This window comes from Archocentrus centrarchus, chromosome 24 (genome assembly GCF_007364275.1).
Source record: "Archocentrus centrarchus isolate MPI-CPG fArcCen1 chromosome 24, fArcCen1, whole genome shotgun sequence".
Taxonomy (NCBI): Eukaryota; Metazoa; Chordata; class Actinopteri; order Cichliformes; family Cichlidae; genus Archocentrus; species Archocentrus centrarchus.
In genome coordinates, this window is record NC_044369.1 from 3,294,998 (window position 1) to 3,307,976 (window position 12,979).

At 42.7% G+C, this 12,979-nt stretch overlaps 1 protein-coding gene across 1 annotated transcript; it reads left to right on the forward strand.

The window, feature by feature from the left end:
• The first annotated feature begins 390 nt into the window (after nucleotides 1-390).
• LOC115773973 (cytochrome P450 2K1-like) lies at nucleotides 391-6,016 on the forward strand. The gene is made up of 9 exons (XM_030720956.1): nucleotides 391-693; nucleotides 781-943; nucleotides 1,037-1,186; nucleotides 1,266-1,426; nucleotides 1,553-1,732; nucleotides 2,112-2,253; nucleotides 2,444-2,628; nucleotides 5,486-5,627; nucleotides 5,712-6,016. The coding sequence occupies exons 1-9, from the start codon at nucleotides 487-489 to the stop codon at nucleotides 5,897-5,899; spliced, it is 1,518 nt and encodes a 505-aa protein (XP_030576816.1). The 5' UTR covers nucleotides 391-486; the 3' UTR covers nucleotides 5,900-6,016.
• Nucleotides 6,017-12,979: the final 6,963 nt, after the last annotated feature.

Here is a 12,979-nt window from a genome sequence, read left to right on the forward strand (position 1 = left end):
CTCACAGTGGAACGGTTCACAGCTGAGTGGGAAGCTGCTGGCACAAGAAGGTTTTAATACAACTACCTAGCGTCATATAGGCCAGTGGAGCTTTTCTAAAGAAAAGGAGACTAGCTGGAAGATTCCTAAGGCCTCATGTAGAGCTAGAAATATCTAAAGCCTTTTGTCACAATTAATTTGATTTTTAAAATCCATAACTCAATGACACAAATACTCTAATTTATTGAATACATTTAAATAAAAGTAACTCTGTGCTCTTTCTGACCCAAATGGAAAACTAATATTTGTACAGACCAAAGTACCAACTTACAAAGAGTAATCATTTACTAGGTCATTCAGATCGACCCTTCCCCACTGGATTTCCCCACCCCCTTGCACTGGGTCTCTAGATTGCTTGCCAAAGAAAAAAGCAAGTTTTATACCAAATGCAGAGTCACTGAGTCTCTCAGCACAAAGAAATCTCAGTGGACCTTTTGTTTTAACGCCATGTGGATAAAAGAAATTTTTCTCCAGTGTTTCACTTCTGTCTTCTTCTTGGGGGCTCTTACAGTCTTCCTGTTCATCTATTTCATCTCCTCTTCCAGTTTCAGTACCCTGAAATATGGAAAGGAGCCTCCAGGACCCAGACCTTTTCCCTTGCTCGGAAATCTGCTACAGCTGGACCTGAAAAGGCCCTACAAAACATTACTGGAGGTGAGAGAACTTCAACTCTCCAGGCAGCACGTTCCCCTTTGGTTTCTCTGTGGTTCAAAGTATGATTTATTTTTTTTCTGTTCTTAGTTATCCAAGAAATATGGATCAGTCTTCACCATCTATCTGGGAACAAAAAAAGTGGTGATCCTGGCAGGATACAAGACAGTGAAGGAGGCACTTGTAGACCATGATGAAGTGTTTGGAGAGAGAGATCCAATGCAAATTATGCGTGAACTTACTCAAGGACATGGTATAAAAACTCAGGCCACCATATACTTTTTCATATTAAACTTTCAGACTTCTTCATCTATTGTTAAACTACTTTGTGAACACTTAATTTCAGGGCTTGCTTGGTCCAACGGTGATTCATGGAGAGAAATGAGACGCTTCACACTGACTAACCTGAGAGACTTTGGGATGGGAAAGAGAGTGTGTGAGGACAAAATAATTGAGGAATGTCAACATCTCATTGAGGTTTTTAAGAAACTCAAAGGTAAAAATAATCACATTTGTTTCAGCTGAATTTAGATAATAGTAGAAAATCATGTGCACTTTTATTTCTGTTGTGACAGGAGAAGCTTTTGATACGACCCAACCAATCAACTGTGCAGTCTCCAATATTATCTGCTCCATTGTCTATGGCAGCAGATTTGAATATGATGATTCAGAGTTTACATCTCTGGTAGATCGAACAAGCAGAATTATTAAACTTCTTGGAAGTCCTTCAATCCAGGTATTAATCCCTACTTTTTGAAGATCATACACTGACATTTTTTTAAAGTGCACAGAGCATTAACTGTTGCAACTGAACCAAATTATTTAAATATTATTTAAATAATACATATATGATTTTTGGCAGATTTTTGAGATGTTTCCATCGCTCTTCAAGTGGGTTGCTGAGAGGAGCAAAATGCACAAGATATATGCTGCCAATAAGAAACAAAACCAAGTCATCTTCAGTCATTTAAAAGAGACTCTGAATCCACAGATGTGCAGAAGCTTTGTGGACGCCTTTCTGGTCCGCAAGCAAAGTCTGAAGGTTGGCATTTCTGTCATCTTCCAAGTTTGTATTCAAGAATGATTAACTGGAGCTCAGGGTGAAGCTGTACATGTTCCTGCCCAGGTAGTTAAAGGAAAAAATTATCTTGTGTCCCAGTATGTTACTACACCTAGCATACATACAACATCCCAGTCAGTCATTTATAGCTGTTATTCTGGTTCATGTTAGCGGCTGTTAATGTTTAGTATCCTGGTGTTTTTTTTCTCTTGTATCCATAAATCCTGTAGTGGTGTGTTCATACACTTGAAAGCCTTGAAATATATGTAACACCAACATTTTCTAACTTCTTTTTCTGCTGCTGAAAACTCATCAAACCTGGATCCGTTTTATCTGAGTGACTTTGCTGTGAAATGTGCAGGAATCTGGGATTACCAACAGTCACTTCCATGATGATAACCTTATGATAACAGTCTTGAATCTGTTTGCTGCCGGCACTGAGACGACATCAACTACACTGAGATGGGGGCTTCTGTTTATGGCCAAGTATCCAAAGATACAGGGTGAGGAGCTGAATGCATGACTTGAATACATCAATGAAAGGTTTTATTTATTTTTTATTTTTTGGGAGGGGGCGTGGCCATCACAAAAAACAAGAAAACAACAAACTAAATGAAGCATGTGACCTTCATGCATGTATTGAGTATTGTGAAGTATTATGGTCAGTCTAATAGGTCCTCTTTTATCACACAGATGAGGTCCAGGAGGAGCTGAGGAGGGTCATAGGAGATCGACAGGTGCAGGTCGCTGACAGGAAAAATCTGCCGTTCACTGACGCCGTCATCCATGAGACCCAGAGACTGAGCAGCATCACCCCCACTTCACTTCCTCACAAAACCACACAAGACATCACTTTTCATGGTCACTTTATCAAGAAGGTAAGAATGAATAATACAGCTACTGTGGAAAACCAAACTTCTACCGAAGGTAGACCAAGCAGAGCTCAAACGAGCAAGAAGATAAAACACCTAGTGCATCTGCTGCTGATTGCACTTCCTTATAAGACAATGCTTGTGAATCCACCAAATGCTCCACAGTGCATTTCATAGGAATTGTAGAAATAGCTCCTGCCCTTGAGTATTAAACTGATGTGACAGAAGTCTGCATTTTGTTTGTTTTTTCTTTTCAAGAATAAGGGTGAGCTGTAGTAACTGCAGAGGGATACAGTTGATCAGCCAACCATGAAGATTTCAGGAAGAGTCATTGATGCTAGGTTAAAAAGAGAGGTGATAAGTGAGCAGCAAGAAAGAGTGCTACAAATTTGAGTTCAGAGAAGGTCAGGAGAAGCTGCACTATGGTTCTAGAGGAAGCATATGATAGGGTGCTAAGAGAGGAATTGAGGTATTGCATAAAGAAGTGAGACAGCAGTGAGGTGTGCAGTAGAAGTAACAGGTTCAAGGACAGGTTGAGCGATGACGTCAGGCAGGAGTTAAAGATTACATGATCTGTACTGAGAGTATTTGCGGGTAGAAGAGAGTCTGGAGAAGTGGAGCTATGATCTGGAAACAAAAGGAATGAAAGTCAGTTGAAGCAAGAGAGAACATGTATGAATGTGAGGAATGTTGGTGGAAAGGTGAAGATGAAACAAGTAGAGGTAGTGAAGGTGGATGAGTTTAAATACCTGGGATCAACCATCCAAAGCAAAGAATGGTGGACAAAATACGTGAGGAAGGCAGTGTAGGTAGGGTGGAGTGGGAGGATACAAGTGTTTTGTGACAGGATAGCAGCAAGAGTGAAAGGAAAGGTTTACAAGATGGTAGTGTGACCTGCTGTGATGAATGGTTTGGAGATGGTGGCGCTGACATAAAGACAGGAGGCCGAGCTGGAGATGGCAGAGTTGAAGTTGCTGTTTACAATCTTGTTGAAAAAAGAATGCAAATATTTTTGTCGCTGCATATAACCACACAGGCTCTATGCAAAGAAAAAAATTATAAACTATCTATCCGTCCATTTTCTCGCACTTATCTGGGGCCAGACCTCTCTCGGCGTTCCCTGGTCAGCCGAGAGATATATAGTCTCCAGGTAGGACATGCCTGGAACACCTCACCCAAAAGGCGCCCAGGAAGCATCCTAATCAGATGCCCGAACCACCTCAACTGGCTCCTTTCAATGTGGAGGAGCAGCGGCTCTACTTTGAGCCCCTTCCGAATGGCTGCACTCCTCACCCTATCTCTAAGGAAGAGGCCAGCCACCTTTCAGAGGAATCTCATTTCTGCCACCTGTATTCACGATCTCATACTCTCGGTCACTACCCAAAGCTCATAACCATAGGTGAGGGTAGGGATGTAGATTGACCTGTAAATCGACAGCTTCGTTTTCATACTCAGCTCCTTCTTTACCAGGACAGACCGGTGCAGCGTCCACATCACTGCAGACGATGCCCCAGTCCATCTGTCAACCTCCCATTCCCTTCTCCCGTCACTCATAAACAAAACCCCGAGATAGTCCACCTGGGGCAGCAACTTGTCCCTGGGCCAGAGTGGGCACTCCACCCTTTTCTGGCTGAGGACCATGGCCTCAGACTTAGAGGTGCTAATTCTCATGCCAGCCACTTCACACTAAGCTGTTAACCGTTCAGCTGCCAGCTGGAGGCCACTTCCTGATGAAGCTAACAGGACCGCACCATCTGCAAAGTGCAGAGAAGAGATTCTGAGGCAACCAAGGCAGAAGCCTTCCGCCACCTGGCTACAGCTAGAAATTCTGTCCATAAAAATTATGAACAGAATTTGTGGCATAGGGCAGCCCTGACGAAATCCGACTTATTGCCGGCACTGCAGACCAAACTCTCACTGTGCTTGTACAGGGACTGAATGGCCCACAACAAAGAGCCAGACACCCCATTGTCCTGCAGCACCTCCCACAGGATACCTTAAGGGACACGGTCAAATGACTTCTCTAAGTCCACAAAACACATGTAGACTGGATGGGCAAACTCCAATGCATGCTTGAGCATCCTCCAGAGGATGAAGAGCTAGTCCAGCATTCCACGACCAGGACAAAAGCCACATTGTTCCTCTTCAATCCAAGGTTTGACTAATGGACTGACCCTCTTTTACAGCACCCTGGCATAGACTTTACCAGGGAGGCTGAGGAGTGTGATCCCCCGAATAGTTGGAGCACACCCTCCGGTCTCCCTTCTTGAAGATGGGGACCACCACCCCGGTCTGCCAATCCAGTGGCACCACCCCAGCTCTCCATGTGATGTTGCAGAGACGCATCAACCAAGACAGCCCTACAACATCCAAAGCCTTCAGGAACTGAGGGCAAATCTTATCCACCCCAGGGGCCCTGCCACCAAGGAGTTGTTTAGCCACCTCAGTGACCTCAGCCCCAGGGATAGGCAAGTCATCCCCCTCATCCCCGGACTCTGCTTCCACTACAGAAGGCCTGTCAGTGAGATTAAGAAAGTCCTCAAAGCATTCCATCCATGGACTGAATATATTCTTAGCTGAAATCAGCAGTGTCCCACCCGTACTATATTGTATTGATCTTTATCTGGGTGTGGTTTTCCATCATGAGAAGTTTCATTTTCATCTACAACATGCATTTTCTTTGATTTCTTCACAATGTTGACAAACCTTGACAGTTAGATTTGAGTTATTTATAACGTTCAGTACCAGTCAAAAGTTTGGACACACTTCCAAACTTTTGACTGGTACTGAATGTAACTACTTTAAGCCATTATCATTTACAACATAGAAAGCATTTTTAGTTTGTGTGTTGTCATTTCTGCAGGGAACCACAGTGTTTCCTCTCTTGACATCTGTCCTGCATGATCCCAGCGAGTGGGAGAGACCACACAGCTTTTATCCTGCACACTTCCTGGACAAAGAGAAAAAGTTTGTCAAGCGCAACGCCTTCATTCCATTTTCTGCAGGTTTGTGAGCTCAGCCGTCACTGTTGAAGTTACTTCTGTTCACAGGAGAAAGGTTCCGTTTAATTGTTTATTTCTCTCCTGCAGGTCGCAGGATTTGTCTCGGAGAGAGTCTGGCCAGGATGGAGCTCTTCCTCTTCTTCACCACCCTCCTGCAGCATTTTCGTTTCACTCCTGCACCTGGAGTTTCAGAGGATGAATTAGATCTGACGCCCAGTGTGGGCCTCACTCTCAGTCCTTCACCTCACAAACTGTGTGCTGTTTGCCAAATGTGAGGACGAGGCAGTCTTTAAGTGTGTGAAGAATTCAGCTCAGTTTTATTCAAATTAATCCTGTTTGTTCCTGTGTCGCTCACATAATCCACAAAATTAAATAAACCCCTTCTGAATTGCTTCTTGAGCTTCAAGGTTCTTTGTAGGGTTCAGACTCATGCAACCCTTAGAAGAAAGTGTCAAATTGTTAGTTCACATGAACATTAGCTAGCTAGCTAGGACTGAACAAAAAAGTGCATCCTGAATACTGAAACGGTGTTTGTGGTGTATCAGTTTGCATTTTTTAAAGTCAAAATTTATTTGTCCAAACACTTGAAGCTTCATCACACTACACCACCTGAATGAATTAGCCCTAAACACATATATTTAACCCCTTAACTGGCAAGGGCCCGGTGACGGGCCGTTTGTAGTCCCTTTTATATGGCAGGCTAGACCCTCCCATTTTTAATTGACACGTCATTCGGCCAATCATGTAACTGGCTGCACCAAATCACCTGACAAAGCTACGTGACGCCCTCTGAGTATTATTGGCTCTGGGAAACCCATTTCTTAACATGATTGGCCGAATGAGGTGTCAGTCAAAATGGGCGGGTCTAGCCTGCCATATAAATGCACTTCATTCGGCCGGCGGACCAGACGCAGCCAGTTAATAGGCTATGAAATGGGTTGTTCAGAGCCAATAATAACCAGAGGGTGTTATGTAGTTTTTGTCAGGTGATTTTTTTGCTGCCAGTTAAGGGGTTAATTTACTACTGTTGCTTGTTTTATGTCCAGCTACATCCATATTAACTAAGTTACCCTCATATGATCTACAAAAACCACTGCAAAACTGAACAGAATTGCTTCTTTAGTTTCAAAGCTATTTGTACAACCCAGTGTCATACACTTAAAGCCCTACCTACCTTTTACAGCACTTTGGCCTCAGACTGGCTTACTTAAAATTTAAAATTGAACTTTTAGGGAAAAGCACAAAAAAATCATCAGAAGGTGATCGGGACAGCGCTGTGTGTGTGTGTGTGTGTGTGTGGGGGGGGGGGGGGCCTTCAGTCCTCCCTGCCTGTACAGTTTTGGCCTGGTTACGGTCAACATTAACTAACACTCCGTTTGACTTCATCTCTTTGCGTGCTTTAGCTTAGTTTGTCTCCACAACTGGCTGATGGTCCAACAACAGTACAAGCAAGAGTAACACAGACCAGTTTTATCATGTTTTTAACAGCGCCCCCATCTGACAAGAAACACTCTCTGCAGGGTAGGCTGTCTTTGCCACCTCTGCTCAAGCATAAAAGAAATAATCGAAGAATCAGTCTCTTTGCTCCAAAGGGCACTGACTTCCTTTTTTCTTTTTTCTTTTTTCTTTTCTTTCCTACGAGTAAAATTACATCTTGTTCTTTGGCAAGCGGCTCAAATGGTCCTCCTGAATATCTGTCTTATGTAGTTTAGCATCACACAAATGCATTCTGAACTACTTTCAACAGTATGAGAGGAAACCAGTCTTTGCAATTATTGTAGGGCCTCTACCTTCCAAAATGAAGCACCTTGAAGTGACTGTTGTTGTGATTTGGCGGTATATAAATAAAACTGAATTGATTAAGAGGAAGGCAGTCCTGTGTTTTGAAAGCAAATGAGTCTACACATGCATAAACTTCATCAGAGAATAACAAGACCAAGATGTTCTATTTCTAAAATTTGTATCACAGTGTACCTGTCCACAGTTAAAGTTTAACGCAGCTATTCATTGAATGTTCTCTGCAAACAAGAATTGTTGATGCCACTTGGAGACCACATGTTCAAAATCTGTTGAACATGTGGTGTTACAGCTTCTAATTGTGAAGTACTAAATGACATTTTGAAATGTGATTTCTGTCTAACACCCACAAATCTTAGTTTGGACCACAAATTTTTGGATAGCGCAATTTTTTTCAATACATTTTAAACAGTAGAGAGAGTGAAACTTAGGTTGCTTGGGTTCAGTCACTTCCTTGACTACACTTTGGTCACCACACTCTGTACACAGGTGTGCAAATGCACAGGAAAATAAGCCTGAGAACTTGAATAAGTTAAACATATACTTGGATGCATGTTCACATGGAAGCACTTTGTTAAAGCTAGTGGTCATGAGTATAGATGTTACTCATGACCACTGTTTTCAGTGTCAAAGTCCAGCATTTTTTAAACCCTTGTTCAACTCCAAACTGCAACAGCTCAGCTGTGATATCTGGTTATTTGTATTTATTTCTTGCACATATGTATATTAGGCCCCATTTCAGAGGGCGTGAAGACTGATTACGCTCCTACAGAACAAGAGAAATAATGAGCAGAGGAAACGTGCTGCCATTCATGTGTTCAGTCTTGCCAGAATTTATTCAGATAAAAACAAGCATCTCTTTTTCTTTTGTCACTAAACTCACCCACAATTCTGTTTCCTCATCAACATAATTCACAGTCCTTCATATGGAAATAAAAGAAAAATAGGCTTAAAATAAATAAGCAACAACCTGAATAAAAATAGAAAAGAATCCATATTTTCATGTAAAATTGCTTATTATGAAGGAATTATCCTACATCCATTAGATATTGTACTTTGTAACATTTGCATTGACAATACTCACATTAGCTTTCTGGCTTTGTGTGTTCTCAGGCTCCTGACAGCATTCAATGAAGGACCTTAGACCGGCTTAACACATTTTCCATACATGCTACACATAAACACAACAAAGGAGAAACTAAGTGTACAGGAACTGTTCACATAACTGAATTGGAGCCTTATATGAGAGCTGAGAGTTTACTTACACAGTGTGGCAGCTCAAGTAGGTACATTGAAATAATTATACATCATAAACACAATGCAAAATAACACAGGATCAACTTCAATGTTCATCTATGCATTTTTTTTTTTTTTTTTGTGCTTCCAGGGTTCTAGCCAGTGGTTGATCACCTGGTGCTGTGCCATGCTGAGGTCATCTTGCACCGGGCTAAGAATTTCACCGGTTCGTTATTAGGACTGCAATTAGCAAGTGGATGCACCTATTGCACTCCACTCCTTCACAATACCAGACTCCGATTTTTTTTTCTCTCGCTAGATCGCTGCACTATAGCATTACAGTAGAAATTGCCTAAGTCAAAGTCAAAGAATTTCACTGGTTTGTTATCAAAACTCTTCAATCACTGCAACTAGCAAGTGCACCTTGCGCACTCTGCCTCATCGCCAATACTGCACTCGGATACCTCGGATAAAAAATCTGGTCCCATTGTAATGCATTTCCAATTAAATGTGATCGCATAAGTCGGATGAGTTTAGTGCTAAAGCCCTCTTCAGCCACCACCACGCCCACTCCCAATATATGCAATCTACACAAACTCCATGCATTGGTCATTCATGCACAACTACACACACCAACAGTGCGTGGAGATCGCATGAATGTCTATACATTCACGTCATGTCTGGATTGGCTGCACTGGATCAATCAGTTCATTTCACCAGAGACAACCAGGGCAAGCAGAGGAGTCAAGCAGGAGCTACAAACTCATGCTTACAGTATGAGCAAAAATACGAGAAATAAAATAAAATTTGTGGATGCAAATCCAGAGATGAAGCATAAAGTCAATGCCCCGAAATTCAGTATTAGACCCCAAACTCTGTCTGATATTTTGAAGAACCGGATATTATCAAACTTACACATGACAGATTTTTTACAAGTTTTATAAAATTCCATGGACCATTTGAATCTGATTTCTACTGTATTCCACAGCAATTTGCAATCTACCACCGGGCACGGCCAGTTTCATTCACAATGTGCACATACAATCTCACAACGGTCCTGTTCACCCTTGATTTCCCAGGGCTCCAGAAAGAAAAATGGCAATCACTGTGAATGGGAGTGGGGAAGAAGGGGTAAAAAGGAGCTCAAAGGACAATTTTAGGCTTGGAGCTGTGAGAAGTCTTATCGTACTGAAAACATGATGATGGATGTTTGAACATAGGAAGTGCTTTTAGGAAGTGCTGAGATCAATGAAACATCTGGATTGTAATGTTTTTGATTTCTGCAAACCCAATAGTGGATGGAAATGGCACTCTGGGGCATGTTGAATGCATGATATCTAAAAGTAACTCTTCTGGTTTATATGCAAAAAGAATTATTGCTTTATCTAATAAGGCCTGAATTAGAGTTCTGCGTCTGTAGTACGTAATACCCTCTGAACCCTACACTGTAACATATGTTGTAACCTTTTTTCCCAGCATTGGGGTGGACGATGACATCATCTACCTGCTGCACAGATCCCTCTCTCACTTAGAGCACTAGGTGAGCACTGTGAGGGTCATGTTCTTTGACTTCTCCAGTGCTTTCAATACCATCCAGCCTGCACTGTTGAGAGAGAAGCTGGAGGGAGTTGGAGTGGGCAGACAGCTGACTGCATGGACCATCGACTACCTCACCAACAGACCACAGTATGTGAGGTGCCATGACTGTGTCTCTGACGTGGTAGTCTGCAGCACGGGGTCTGTACACTTCAGACTTCAGGTACAGCTCAGACCGCTGCCATCTACAGAAGTTCTCAGATGATACGGCCATCATCGGATGCATATCAGATAGGAACGATGAGGAATACAGGGGGGTCATCAGTGACTTTGTCGGCTAGTGTGAGACCAACGCCCTCCAAATCAACAGCAGCAAGATGAAGGAGATGATCATAGACTTCAGGAGGAAGTCACCCCCCTACAGCACCGATGAACATCCAGGGAAAGAACATGGAGACAGTGGTCTCTTACAAGTATAAGCTGGACTGGACTACAAACACAGACATCCTGTATAAGAAGGGCCAGAGCCAACTCCACCTGCTGAGGAGACTGAGGTCCTTCAGTGTCTGCAGGACTCTGTTAAAGACTTTTTATGACTCACTGGTAGCATCTGACCTTTTCTATGCAGTGGTCTGCTGGGAGGGGTGGATGCACCAAAAGGGACAGGAGCAGGATTGACAAACTGGTGCGGAGGTCGAGCTCTGTGCTGGGATGTTTTCTGGAGTCTGTGATGGTGGTGGGTGAGAGGAGGATGAAAGCAAAGCTGACATCCATCATCATGGATGAACCCCCCATCACCCTCTGCATGAGACCGTGGGTGAGCTGAGCAGCTCCTTCAGTCAGAGACTGAAACATCCTCGCTTCACAGCTCATTCATCCCAACAGCAGTTAGACTGTACAACGCATCATGATGTCATGAATCACTTGGAGACTCAACATCCACTACCGTCACTATATGTATACAGTACATATACATTTTATTTATTTAACACTCTCACCCATATAACATATACTATATATGTTGTATACTTTTTCAGCTACAAATGTACATATACATAGGCCCCGCAAAAACCTGAGGCAGAAGTCCAATTCAGACCTAACTGTTCAACATCACTCAATCAGCAAGCACGCCATTTAGCATTTAACATTAGCAAGCTAATTAGCATTATGCAAATTTTTTCTAAATACTGGCACCAGACAGATTGTTCTTATTTTGGGTGATACTTTTGGGAGTCACCACAGTGGAACACCTGCCTCCAAGTCACCTTATCCCTAGCATCCTCTGTCACACTAACTCTCTGCATGTCCTGCTTCACTACATCTACAAATGTTTTCTGTGGTCTTCCTCTTTTCCTCCTACCTGGCATCTCCATATCCAGCATAGTTCATCAAATGGATCCACTATCTGTTCTCTGCACATGTTCAAACCATCCCTACCTTCCCTCACAAACTTTGTTTCCCAAGCATTTGATCTGAGCTGACCCTCCAGTACACTCATTTCTAATCTGGGTCACTCCCATCTCCTGCATGAAACCAATGACTGAAAGAGACCACACAGCTTTTATCCTGCCCGCAACTCAGCTCTCCACGTGGTGCGGTATCAGCTCCACCTAAAACCAATGTTTAATGGTGTCGGGCGTGGCCCTTCAAAAATGGCTTTATAGCGCCACTTTTAATTTGACCCCCATTGCTGTGTTTCATGCACATATATGAAATTTGGTACACATATGCAACATGTCCAGATGCACAAAAAAATCCCCTTGGAGCAATGCCCTACACCCAACAGGAAGTCTCCAATTTTTAATTAATTAGGCAATTTCAGCAATTTCCAGCCCTCATTCTTTTTGTAACTCCTCTTAGGGTTTTAAGGGGATCAACTTCATATTTAGTCAGTGTATACTACAGGCATGGGTGAAACTAATTTGTGAAACTGGTGAGTTTTTGTTGGAGGGTGTGGCCAATCATTCACCAAGAAATTATGATTGGCTGTAATTCACACATACATTATACAGTCTACACCAAACTTTCTTACGTGCAATAAGGGTCTGAAAACATCAATGTGACATGATTTAATGACAGTCGCAGTGCCACCTAGTGGGAACAGGAAATGTCATGGTTTACACCAGGGCTCTTCAACTCCAGGACTCGAGACCCCCTGTCCTGCAGGTTTTAGATGTGTGTCTGCTTCAACACACCTGAGTCAAATATAGAAGTCATTAGCAGGACTCTGGAGAACTTGACTGCATACTGAGGAGGTAATTCAGCCATTTGATTCAGGTGTGTTGGATCAGGAACACAGCTAAAACCTGCAGGACAGGGGCACTCGAGGCCTGGAGTTGAAGAGCCCTGGTTTACACTTTGAGGTACAGCTCCAAGGTGATTGAGCAGAACAATCTCAAATTTGGCCAGAAAAGTCTTAAGGAGTTGATGTGACATTGTTTTCAAAACAGTGAGGTTTCATTAAGGGGCATGATTCGGGCATCATGGCAAATTTGGATGTTTCACCATGAAGAAAAAAATAGGTGTAACTCAAAGCCACATTGCTCAATCTGCACCAAACTTCATTGGTTTGATGAGGCTCCTGCCATGAACACATTGATATGCATATAATCTGTAAAAGTTGGAGCACCATCTAGTGGGAACTGAAAAATCATGAAATACCATGTTTCATGCTTTGATGTATTACTACCATGCAGACTGCTTCTACAAACATTAGTGAAAGAATAGGTCGCTCTCAGGAGTGAATTCCAGTGTGGTACCATGATAGGATGCCACCTGTGCAACAA